General features: G+C 38.0%; 1 protein-coding gene across 1 annotated transcript in view; it reads right to left on the reverse strand.

Annotated features, from left to right (window-relative positions):
- Nucleotides 1–13,535, reverse strand: part of COL25A1 (collagen type XXV alpha 1 chain) — a 126,295-nt gene that overhangs the window by 25,472 nt on the left and 87,288 nt on the right. Inside the window, exons 18-28 of the mRNA XM_058838838.1 lie at nt 13,197–13,265; nt 12,243–12,287; nt 10,252–10,296; nt 9,661–9,738; nt 6,675–6,698; nt 5,728–5,772; nt 4,097–4,141; nt 3,718–3,798; nt 2,940–3,002; nt 1,351–1,401; nt 966–992 (exon numbers count right to left, since the gene is read on the reverse strand). Coding sequence (XP_058694821.1) covers nt 966–992; nt 1,351–1,401; nt 2,940–3,002; nt 3,718–3,798; nt 4,097–4,141; nt 5,728–5,772; nt 6,675–6,698; nt 9,661–9,738; nt 10,252–10,296; nt 12,243–12,287; nt 13,197–13,265 — 573 coding nt within the window. The remainder of the gene's footprint in view (nt 1–965; nt 993–1,350; nt 1,402–2,939; nt 3,003–3,717; nt 3,799–4,096; nt 4,142–5,727; nt 5,773–6,674; nt 6,699–9,660; nt 9,739–10,251; nt 10,297–12,242; nt 12,288–13,196; nt 13,266–13,535) is intronic.

The raw sequence follows: 13,535 nt of genomic DNA on the forward strand, positions 1-13,535 counted from the left end.
GCCTGAGGTAAAGCAGGGCTGGTGCTAAAATGGAACATACTTGATTTCAAAAAATGATTTATGACTTAGGTTTCTTGAGCCAAGGTAACACAGTCTCATAAGGGGTCAAACCTGTGATTTTCTGTCTTGCACCTTTAAAAACCCAAAACAAACCCCCAAAACTACACAGAAAACACCCTTTCCTCCTTTTCCTTACTTTTTGAGAAAGGTGTGATTAGGGAGCCATAGTGATTTAAATGATTATGCCTGATGATATCACTGGCCTTAATGAATACAGTGTCATCCTGAATTTTAGCTTACTGGTGACTACTGAATTAAAGCACAAATTAAAATATTTAAACTCTGCCAAAATTCACTTCCACTCTCCTGAGCTGTTCTCATGGGCTAAGAGAGTCCCTAAAGAATATCTATGCAATGAAAAATGTTCAAATTGTATTGCAGACCTGTCTGATCATGAATCCAGTTTGGAAAACACAAAAATGCACACATCAGTTTGTGATGGTGAACCAAATGTTAAAGTGAAGGAACTGGTCAGTAAAACACCTGTCACCTAACAAAGGCCATGGAGACTGGAAGAAGCAGGAGATACAAGAGAGCCTAAATGAAGACAAGTTTATCTGACTTCATTTCCTGAGCCTGTAACATGCTTCTGTATTCCAAAGTAATTCCAAGTGCAATGGTAGCTTGCCCATAAACAGGAAGCTAAATAATTTAGTGCCACATCCTGAGTAGTCATATGAAAAATGGACTCAGTCAATGCTGAGGAGAAATACTACTCAGAAACAATCATAGAAAATTTAAAAAGCTTTTAAGCTGCTAATATTAAAATCTGCTTTAAGGTTTAAGAATATCAGAAACGTTTATTTAATGAGGCATGACAAAAGATAGCTGCATGCATTCAAGAGCAAAGCGTGACACTTTGCAGACATAAAGAGCTCGTCTATGCAAGACAGGTATTAATTTACCTTTGGGCCAGGCAGTCCATGAGGTCCCTGAAAATAAAAGTAACATTTTTCATTATGAAAATCCACCATGATTTCTTGGAGTTTTTGCTTTATAGCGACACAAATTGCCCCAGTATTTCTTGACTCTCAAAAGAAATGCAGCTGTCAATAAAACAATAGTGAACACCTGATTCTGAAGAGGAATCAGACCATTAGCACGTTAACAATAACAGGAATGTGCAATTCGTTTCTCCACCTCCTGTGAATTTTAAGACATGCAAAAAGATCTCCAAGTTAGGTCTCCTCTTTAATGGCAACATATTCTGTTAACATTTTTAGTAAGCAGGCAATAAAGTGACAGGAGGGCTTAACTATTTCCAGCCTCTCTGTCCCTCCCCAAGCTTACCATAGGGCCTGGAGGACCATGTGGCCCTGGTGGTCCAGGTGGTCCTATCATCTACAGATAAAAAACAATGGTATTAAATCATGCAGAGCAAAGAACTCCCACAAAAATACCAGAAGTCAGGCTGACCCTTGTTGGCAAGCACTTACAAAAATAGCTATGCAACAGTGAACATTGACAGCACATCTAGACAGGGCTTTAAGAATGGGAATTATTTTGATTTGAAAGACAGGGTACCCAAAGTGCAGATCTGCCTGTGCCATATGGCAGCGTGCCTGTCTCCAGATTCTTATTCCTAGGGTCTATGATACACTTTAAGGCACTATGGGGGAAAAACAATAAATCCCTGTAAAACAAACAGTACTGAGAAGGGGTGCTTGAACTTTTTATATTTTATGGTATGTGCTCTTTCATTCTCTCTTCTACTACTTAATCTACAGAGCCAGAAGGTGATGATGTGTTATTTTATTCCTTCTCAACATTGACAAATGGAAAAGATACTGAATTCAAGCTGGGCTTTGGCATAATTTCAAAATTGCCCTTTGTCTCTCCTTTTATTTCTTTTAGCCCACTTGTACCAAAAATTCTCTGAGGTCATTAAAATAAGTAATCGGGTTGCTCAGTGTTTAGTGCACGCATATTCTGCACTGGTTTTCCATGTTCCTAACAAATCCATGGAAAGAATTTCATGATGATATATCCAGCTTATATCCCCTCTCTTCCTGGACTTAATCCCAATGGGTTGCTGCCATAGCCTGCAGAGTGGCAGCAGGGATGCTGACACAGGTCTCCAGACTCAAGCACTGCTGCAGTAGCTGTCAGTGGTGGCAAAAGCAGCAACAAGACACACTGAAATGTAAGACAGATTCCACCAGCAGTGCAATCTCCTGAAAACTCTAAGTCTTCCTTCAAGTGAAAATACACAGAACAGGATGAATGAATTAGTGAATTAATTTCTAACAAACTAATCTTCTCCTCATAGAAAGAAACTCAGAGATGTGGGGTGTCTCTTGTGTCCTGCAATGGCACAGGGCAGCCTCTTTGACTTCTCAGAGCTATGGCTTTTGTCACTAACCTCTGCTCTGATAATGAAAGTCACCCATACCATAAAGGTACCATGTAGGAGTGCGTTTGATTTTTTTTTTTTTTTTGGGGTTTTTTAGTCTGTTTGATGCCTTTACAATGTTTCAAAAAAAAAAAAAAAAATCAGGAGAATGTGTGGTCTCATACAACTAGCTCACTCTGCTGGTCACATACCTGAAGTCAGTCTAGGCTGGTTCTCACTGCACTATCTGAGATTCCCAGAGTATAGGGTGTTGAGAGAGATTATGGCTTGTTTGGGGTTTTTTTTACTTTCTTCCCCATTTATCTTTTGATTCATTACAGACCCAGAAGACTTTGACTGGAGCAAGCAGAACATGTTCATAGTCATAGAACAGAACAGGAATTATTTCTTTGAAATGTCTTAAACTGCATTTAGCTCTATGACCAGAAGTCTATTCATTCTCAGGAAAGATCAGTCATGAATATCAAGAAGTTGCAGAACCACTGCTGGATTCCTGTGTTCACTGCAATGCCACACTAGGACTTACCGAAGGACCTTGGGCACCAGGCAAACCAACGTCTCCTTTTTCGCCTTTCATGCCATTGGCTCCCTAAAAATCATTACAAAACAGCATTTATAATCTGCTTCAATCTTACTAGCAAACAATCTAGAAATGATAATATTTATTTGGAAATAATTATCATTTAAAAAAAGGAAATCCTTAAAAAAAATCTGACACTACTTTAAAAATAATTTTTAATATAAACATATGCTTTCATATTGATAGCTATCATTTGTGGCATGATATTTATGACAATTCCTTAAGCTGGCACTCCGTTCATGATGTATTGTACTACAGATACAATTTTGAAATTGTTTCTGTTTTTGCTGAGAAATTTCATGTGTATGTATATGTATCTGTATACACACACACAAAATAGGAAGAATGCATCCCATAAATAATTATGCATTTTTTCTCCCTCCTCAATGTAAGTCACCTGAAACTTCCATTGGAAACACAGCTCCTTCCTCCTTGCCCATGTTGTACTATATATTACAAGACTGGCACAATTTTGGTCAGCCTGCCAACTAACCTCTTTCTCCCCAACCCAGTATTTTTTTTTTCACTGTAAGTGGAATGAAAAGCTCTGACAATCTTATACCTCCTCCTAGATTAGCTTCAGAACTATCTCAGAATTTTCTCCCCAGTTTCTCTCCCTCCCATTTGCAATTTATCAATACTGTTGGAAACTCCTGATAATGGAAGTGAGAAAAAAAATAGAAATATTTTTTCTAAAATTAATGAATTTATTTGTCATACTCACTGGTAGGCCAGGCAGTCCAATTCCCCCTTTTTCTCCAGGCATTCCAGGATCACCTGTGTCTCCTTTTGAGCCCTTAGGACCCTAAAATATGGAATTATTCAGCAAGTCATGTAAAAAACTTAGGGACACCAACAGAATTCTAGCTTTGATGATCTTAATAAGCCGAAGTCATGTGCTGCATATACCTTTGCTATTAAAATGCAGAACATTATTAGATCCCAGACTACGCAGCAACACTATAATGATCTTTATTAATCATTATCATCATATTATTTAGATTATGAAATCAAAGTTGAAACTTGGTATCACGGAAATAATCTCTTGAAACAACCTGTGGTTGCTCACATGTCCTTCACTGCATGATTTAAGCAAAATGTACCTGTTCTCCATCAGCTCCTGGAATTCCTGGGGATCCTGGTTCACCCTGTAAGAGATAAGACAGAAATGGATTATCCCAATTGTCCCAGATATTAGAGGAAAGAGCCAGAAAAATTCTCATAATTAACAACAATAAAGCTAGAGAATATTCTGTCAAAAAATCCAGCATATATCTAATACCTATATTAAATAAACAGCCAAGTTGAGCATGACATTACACAAACTTTGGCTTGTATAAAGGCCAGACAAGTGCATAAAAAGAAAGGAAAAAGAAGACAAAATCCCAGGGGTGAAAAGACCCCAATCCAATGGAAACTTTGCCTGCTACCAGAATAAATACAGAATATCATGCCTCCCAATTTATGTAAGGATAAGAGAAACTTCATGGGTTTTTTCCCTATTATAAATCACCCAGTGAAGGAGCTCACATCCACCACATCGTCTTATGACCAGTTCCTGGGTAGCATTCTCTAAGGGAGCAAGTTATGGTGATGGATGGAGTCAATGACATTAGAAACAAACTCCTGTGATGCTGAATTCTGCTTCACATTGTAAATTTTGAATGAGAATGCTCATCTATATGAAGGAACACAACCTCTTCCACACTCCAACTTCTCTGTTTTACAACATACTCCATATGTTGCAGAATTGCTGGATAGGTGACAATGCAAAAAAGCAATTTCTGCACACTTAACTGTATATTCTACTATCAATTTTCACATAGAATGAACCTTGTTTCTCACAATTTCTTGAAACAATGTACATGTGTATTGTGATATATTTCCATATGAAATACTGGATAAAGTCTAAAACTGAAATGTCTAGAATTGTTATTGAAGATGCACATATTTGTTCTTGGAATAGTGTAGAGACACTGCGAGAAGATGCAGTACCTAGTATTTAAGAAAGAGGAGAAACATCTCAACTAGTTTAAAAACATTAAGGGAGAGTCCACCTCTTTTTCAACACCTCTTTTTTAAGTATAGGCAAATATATTATTTAAATTTTATAGAACAGTGCAGCATATGGTATTCATTGTCTCTGTGTGGGCTGCTCACTAACCTTCTGTACTACTTATGAGCACCAGCCAGGTGGTATTGGCAGGCCTGGGTTTCCAGCCAGGCTCCTGCCCACATGTGTACCTTGTAATTTTTACTGACACTAGACAACACTGCACTTATTTGGGTGGGTGCCCCCGTGATATAAAAGCTGCATTCACATGCACTCACACGGTGGCCAGTGGTCCTGCACACAGCTTTGCCCACCTCATTCCAACTCAGCCAGAAGTGAGGCATGGGAGCCACTGTCTGGTTGGGTGGATACTTTGCAAAGTCCTAGGGAGCAACCTGAGTGCTGATCCCTGAGTGAGATGCTTCTGCACTCTTTCAGCACTAATTCATTTTGCTGTTCCTTGCTTAAGCATCTGTGTGTGGCAATTAAACAAAGCACCTATTCTGGAAAGCTACATCTCAAGAATCTTGCATATAAAGTCAGAAACATGCCATATTTTTTAAATTTACAGTTAAACAACTGTGCTGGAAAGCTCCATTTACCTGTACATATACACCATTTAAAAAAAACACAGAAAATACTCCACCCTTAAGATACAATGAGTAAAGTAAAGAAGATCACCTTTGACCCTTGCAGCCCTTGGGGTCCTGGTGGTCCTGGTGGTCCCTAAACAGAAACATACAAACCTCTAAGCTTTGAAATAAACTCCTGAAGAACTTGTCATGTAAGCACAGGGTGAATGTTAACACAGCTACTGTAACAAAATAGGTTAGATTTTTAACACAAGGGGAACCAAGACCAGTTATGGACAAGCTGTTAATCTGTGACAGCTCTCAACAACCACAACACTACCACAAAAAACAGTGTTAAAATAACAGTACAACTCATATTTTATAATAAAGTCCTCTGCTCCTATTGATGAAATGGCACTGCTTCCCGTAACGGAAGGGAGACCAAAACCCAGTCATATTTGCCAGCCCTCACTGCCTGATCCAAAACAGTCTGAGACCAGGAGAAATCTCAAAGCAGTCGCAAAGAGGATTCTGCTAAAAGATTCTAAGTGTGTCTGGGAATACTCAGTGCTTTGTGAAATTGCCATGAAATGTAACCATTTCCTTCATTTCCACCTCAGGCTGTGGACACAGTGTGATGCATCAAACATTGGTCTGGATGGTACATAGTGGGGATCCTTTACAGAAACCCCACATCAACATTTAGAAATCCCCTGCATTAATAGTGAAAGGGTGTGTACAGATGGGAAAGTACAGCTAACAGCAACCTTGCAGAGAAGAACTTGAAACAAAAAAGGAGAACGTGTTTTCCCAGTTTCGTACTTAAATGAACGGAAGTTTTGCCATTAATTCAAGAGGAGCAGAATTGGTTCCATTTCTGGCTTTCAACAATGGGTTCTCTGCTATGGGAACACCAAGCAAAGGAAATCAGTACATCTTATGATGAACCAGGTTGACATCCAATGAAGGCATGTCCTGAGCTAGCAAAATTATGAACAGGCTGCAGCACAAAGGAGAAGTTCTACAACGCACAGTAGGTCATGCAATAGGAATTACCGTGACAGTCAGGGTGGCAATCCTCTGTTGGCAAAATGTATTAACAAGAGTTGTCAGTAGCAGAATTAAACAATGACATAAATAATTCTGTTTGCTCTAGTTATAATCTCCACAGAACCTAGGCTGCATGTGGGAGACACCATGCCCTCAAAAACATAAAGAAAACCTCTGTTATTTAAAATTCTTGGTGTTGTATCAGCTGCTTGGTTTCTGTGGGAATTAGATGAAGACAGTATTTTTGTACAATTCAAGAGATCAAATAAACAATGACTAAACAGCAAAATCTAAGCAGAAGTCTTCAAAAAGCAGTTTTTAAAACATTTTAATAAAACATAATGTGTTGGTGTCTGAAGCCAACCAAAAGGCTACCCTATATTTTGTAATGTCTGCAGGTTCTGCACCAATGCTTAACTAATAAATATGATTCCTGGAGTGGAGATGTAACATTAATTTTCATATAAAAATGCAGTTCTAAACCCAAAACTGCCAGCCCATAACTCATCTATGTATTCTGCTTTGAATTTGCTTGGAAAGACAAAGGATATTTTCATCATAGAAGAAGGGAAGATATCTTGACCTATCACTATTTTTTTTTGCCAAAGAATCTAAAACCAAGTGGAAAAGTATTGAAATGTAATTTAAATGCTTGTCTATATTTTTAAATAGAGTAAAACCCCCAAACATTGCAGCTTGCACATGCTCTCCTTTTGCGTGTGAAGAACTTAACTGGTCTACATGGAACAAGAAATATTTTGCTTTTCTAATTTTTATCCAATGTGCAAATAAAGGTTTGCAGATCTTCTGTTTTAAGCTGTAGAAGAACCTCTGTATGTCAGTGCAACAATACATACTGCTGGCAAAGATCTGGAACCTACTCGATGGAAAGTACTTGCACAAAATTGTTCTCTAACACATGGTTTTAATATACTCATAGCCTTTGTATTTCAATGTATTAATGGAAATATATCTAGAACTTAAAAAACACTGAGAAGTTCAGGTATGAAAGTATCTAAGTATGAAAACCTAAAATAACTATTGCAAAGAACTGTTCTTTTTTTGCAATCACAGTAGCGGATCCCTGTACGGTGGCAAATATTTTAATATCTAATGCTGTAGTTCCTACAAAGGTTAAACTTTGGAAACTGGTGCTTTTTGCCCTGGGAAATTCTGCAGAACAGGTGTGAAGAGCAATTTCAGCAGAGAGATGAATTCTGTATTTGATCCTCCAAGTGAAAGCCACATACTCTCAGCAGTGGTCTTGCTCAAACCACAACAACAATTTTAAGATTGCACATGAGATTGAATAGGAGGCACAAGGCAAAGTAACTAAGTTTCTAGACTGCTTCATGATTTATTACTAAATTCTAACATGAGACAAGCAGTCCAGATCTTGTAAACTCTTTTCAACTTCTTAAATCTACAGGCCAAATTCTGTGCAAGTTCACAGTTTGGTGCTGAGCACTGGAAGTTCTCATGTACTTCTGTGAGAGAACTGCAAACCTCAGAGTCTCTAAGCATTTGGCACCAGGAGACTTAGGAATGGGTGTTTGCCATCTGAAAGGACTGAGCTGCATTTGGCAAGAGTATTTTCGACTGATCCTATATAATCTTACTTACACCCTCCTTGCACAGCCATTACCATTAATATCAATTATTTGTTGCCCTGGATCAGAAGGTGATGATATTTGGAATGATTTGCAATGGGATAAAGGCTTCTTATATGTCTGAACCACTGCAAAAGGCTTTAGTCCACTTCTAAGGCTTCTTTATGTGCTGCAGCTTTTCTGAAGAAGCTTGAAAGTAACAGTGATGCCAGAGTTACACTACAAAGACAGAATACAGGAGATGCAGGGGCTAAAGCCCCTGGTAAATCTGTGTCTGGTAATACACAACATTAATTTCAGGCTACTTTAGGCATGTAACTCAGAGAGGGATTTAGATGACTGAAAGCTGTGTGTCTGAATTCCTTTACAAGCAAACCAAATGAGGCAAACATAATGCAGAGCCTCACAACATGCCTATGCAGACTTCTCCACAGCCACAATGGAATTGTAGACTCAGCCTTAGTGACATACAAGGCTTTTAGATTTTAGTAAAGGCAGTGAGATTTTTTTTATTTTTTGCAAGTACCTTGGAAACCAAATGACTGGTCAGACTTCTACCCACTCCCACTGCATAAATGTAAGAAAAAAGTTCAGCGGCTTCAGTGAGAAAGTGATCAGATGCACAATGAGCCAAATCCAGTCTTCAGTTTCACATAAGCAAGCCATTCACTTTGGTAGAGTTATACTGCACAGAATTTGCATCTGAGTATTCTGCAATGTAAATCACCTTGACTTCAATGACGTATGTCATCTTGGTCCTTTGCTTTTATGCAAACACTCATTCATTCTTTTTGTAACCCCACTTTAATCCTCCACACTTTTCTGCACACCAGTCAAAATAGGTTTTCCAGAAATGAATAAGTGAGAAGACTGGTGCTTGGTCTACTTAATGTACTCAAGTTGCTGATTGAATCCACAGCTTGCTAATGGAACCATGTTACATGGTTTCCAAAGCTCAAATATTCTGCTCTTTTCATTTTAAAGGAAGAAGAGAAGAAAAACAAGGAAAAAAAGAAATGTCAATATTATAATACATGAACTGAAAAGCAGACACTTCTGTTGAACCTGTGTATGTGGTTTATTACATTAATTCAGCACTAAAACACCAAAGCCAGCAATGAATTAGTTTTGTCCTCATTAGGTGATGTCAGTACTCCCCAGAGAACATGGAACTAATTCACTCAGCTAATTTGTGTCAGGGAAACAGTTCTTCTAGCACAGATAACCTGGTTTCCAAATATAGAAGGTGATTCCTGATTAATAAGCTCAACAATTTTGCACACAAAATGTTTTCAAGTTCTAAGCAAAAAGAAACACCGTGCTGTCAAATTACTTTTTGCCAGGCCAGACTAAGCCAATTCAGCCTTGTTATGTTTGCATACCTGTAGAGCTTCATGGATATTGCCATTATAATCAATTATCTCTGTTGCACCTTGATCGCCCTTCTGTCCAGGTGGTCCCTGTAACATATTTTCCATTAGAATTTTGAGACAACTGTCAAAGGCTATTTTAGACTCTTAACTACTGACATCCTTTGATTTGATAGTGTGGTGTTATACACTTACTGTACTTGTAATATACTACTACAAAACATAGAATTTAAAGGAAAAAGTTTTTTTTAGTAAAGATAAATAAGCAAGTCAGTACAAAGTGACTTGTGCTGCAGTGGGAAAGCAAATAGATTAAACCTCTGAGGGAAGACATTTAAGCAGTTCCTACACTCTAGTTCTGTATTGGCAGTGACCAATGTCAGAACACCAGGCTTGTAACATCCTGCCCACAAACTGTGGAGAGGAGACTGCTTCAAATAGTGGCAAGTGGTGTCACAATATTAAAGTCTGGTTAGCAACCATGTTCCAACAGTGTCAAGTTCCCAATTTCACCTGGAGTTTTAACTGGAATTAGTGCTACGATTTCAGTTCACATGGACTGAATCTAAGGGTACAAAACAAAGAGCTGTGACATAGACTTACCTGTGGACCTGCAGATCCTGTGTCACCTCTCTCACCGGTATCCCCCTATGTAAAAATGATACATGAAAAAAACAGGTATGCCATTTGACAATATATCACATAGTTCTTCCCTTTTAAATATGTTTTCTTAAATGAACTGGTTTACAGGGTCTGTCATCCTAAACAGGATGTGAATCTTATTTAATGAAAGGAAAAAGTCCTTCAAAATCTGTGTACTGGTAGAATCGACAATGATACATTTTGTTCTGTGTGAATATTAGAGTGTTGTATTGTTTTGCAATAAAAAAATTGCAAAGAACCAAAAAATTGGCAGATTAACAATTAAGCACTTTGTGTAACATCCCTATTCTTAATGACACTACTATCAAAAGCTTGAAGAGAATACTAGAGAAATTAAATTACTCAGTCTGAAAACAGTCAAAAACTTCTTCAAATGTGTGTTTCAAAATGTATAAACTTTTCTTTTTGAAATCACGCCTCCAACTAACCTTCTGAACCTCCCTGGTCTGAGTCACTGCCTTCCCTACAAACACAACTGTACTGTCAGATCTGGAGATTCTTGACACCCTTTCTGTGACAGGCCTAAGATCATTACCAGCTTACACACAACTTTTTCGTCCTGTCAGTTAGTAATATATTTCAAATGATGGAGGGAATTTCAAACATGTATGCAGTCATATCCCAGCATCCACAATTCATTTCACAGTCACTTTCATAGCAAGGTCTTACATTTTAATATTACTCAAAATTAATATGGGTAAGAACTGAAAATTTTGCTCCTGTTGAAATTTAGAGAACTTTGGTAAAAGTCAGGGAAGAATGATTAATTTACCAGTGGTAAGAGAACACACAGAAACCAGGAAACTTTCATAGAGCTGATGAAGGCATACAGAGAGCAGGCTGGTGACAGGGCATTATCAAGGTTGTGCCATCTGCCTTTCCCTTCTAGTGCTGCCTTGGCAGCAGCAAGTGAACATTGGAACTGATAAAAAAGTAAGTTCCCCACCACTAGATTGACTTCTGTGGGCCAGATTTTCAGGTATGCAGGTAAAATGAAAATCTTATATCCTTTTTTGATAAAAAGGGAATATCTTTATAATTTGGTACATGTGGGTGGTGACCAGATACTGTCAAATGAGAGGCTGGTTTACTCTTCTGCTCTCACTCTGATACTTTTAATTCCCACATCAATTCCCTTGCCTTCCAATGCTTCTTTCTGGTGGGAATGAATGAGGTTAAATGGCACTTGTTTAATCACATCTTTAAGCACTTAAGGGCACCCTTCAAGGACCTTACAAGTACTGCAAACAGTTTCACATCAGCTACATTGTCCTGTCACCCTTATTCTGACAGCAGACTTGTCAGTGACCACCCACACAAATACATTTTCATCTATCATATAACATGAAGGAATCCAGTGGGAACAATATTTGCACAGCAGATAAAGTAATAGAAAAAACATACATTTTATCTCTCCATATATATGAAACAACTATATCTATATAAAGATAAATGGGTAGATATAATCAAAATAGTCTTTTTAAAGCAGATGAAACAGTAATGCAACCAACAACTCTTGCCTTTGTAGGATTTCTGACCATCATATCTCAGCCTGAAGTACTTGGAATACCACTGACACCTAGCTCACCTAAGTGTGGATCCACAAAATTATTGCAAACCCAGTAAAAGCCAGTCAGGTGTTGGGTCCTGGCATGTGGGAGAACTAACACACATCAGATACACAGAGAGAAACCAAGTTGCATGTGGAAAGCAAAAGCAGAGTGGAATGGATGTTATAACAGAAAAAAGATTAGAATCACAGTGTTCAAAATCCATATGACTTGACTAAATTTATTAGCTAAAATTGAAGGTCAGAAGGTTTCACTTAAAAAGAACGCTGCAGATCCTTTTAAAGAGGAATGTTACAAATAATTGATTCTAAAAATCATTGTATTAATTAGTCCCCTAAAGAAACTTTCTTTACTACTAACCTTTGACCCTTTGGGGCCTCTAGATCCAGGTTCACCTGTTTTCCCCTGTTTGAAGTGAGATAGCAGAAAAATGGTAGAGAAATGGGAGTGCAGAGAAAAAGAAATTAGTAACGACTAACTACAGTTTGGAACAGAAGAAATACTTTATATTGCTATTACCAAGATAATGAATCCTTAAAGGCATTTAATTTAATAGCACCCAGATTAATATATTCTTTAACACCAGAGTGCAATGGTCACAGATTCCTCTTTTCCAAAGGCAAAACAGTATTGGCATTAGTAAAGATAGGCATCATTATCACTGATTTTCAAGAATGAACTATGTCATTCCATTACTACTGAGAAATGATAGCCAAGTGATAGAGAAGATAGTTAAATATTCTAACATAAGGAAATTAAAATAAAGTGTTGCCACAACTTCTTTTCCCAACAGTTCAGGTGAATACAAACTAACTGTCCAAGGAGCAGAAAATTAACCTTATTGTTTTCAAAATGCACTAGGAAAGAAAAACTTGACAGTATCAACACCAGGGGAAATATTAAGATAATACTAAAATGTAGTTAGACCAATCTCTTTCTTAGAGAGTTAGAAAACAGCATGCAAAATGGATTTTCTCTGCATTCAATAGCTACAGTGGTCAAAGAGTTCAAACTTTGATGCTGAAAGTTAGGGACCTGGAGGTCACTACTTCAGCTGGAATGAATTAGGCCAATTCCATGACAGTGTATGTAGGTAGTGTCTTTACTTTGTAGACCAAATAAGAGTCCATTCAGACTGCAGTTTCACAGCTGGGAACACAAACCTGCCATTGTCTTCTGGACTCAAGTAGAGCATTTGACAGCATTTTCATTTAAAAGCTCACTCACCAAGTTCTGTTCTACTTTTCAGCAGGCAAAGACGTGTCCATAGGTGTAAAACTGACAAAACATTCCCAGTGTAAAAATCAGACTGACCTTTGGTCCAGGGATTCCAGGTTCACCTCGCTCACCCTTCCCAACAGGGCCTGCCTCTCCTCTGTCACCCTATTGCAACAGACACACAGATACCACAAAATACTGGGCAGTCTTTAGCACACCACCAACTCAGCAGGATCAAAGAAACCAAGCCAACAGAAGAAACTGTGGTTTAGTCTACTTGTATTTTCAGAAGCAGCTGCACAGTATCAAAGTTCTACTTCATGCACACACTTTCAAGACATTTTCCTAAAACGCCGCACATTTATGAAAATAGTTTCTTCAGTCATGCCTATTCTGCCTCTTGAACAACCAAATTTGGGGATTCTAACATGAAAA

Source organism: Poecile atricapillus, chromosome 4, assembly GCF_030490865.1.
Source record: "Poecile atricapillus isolate bPoeAtr1 chromosome 4, bPoeAtr1.hap1, whole genome shotgun sequence".
In the NCBI taxonomy this organism is placed as follows: domain Eukaryota; kingdom Metazoa; phylum Chordata; class Aves; order Passeriformes; family Paridae; genus Poecile; species Poecile atricapillus.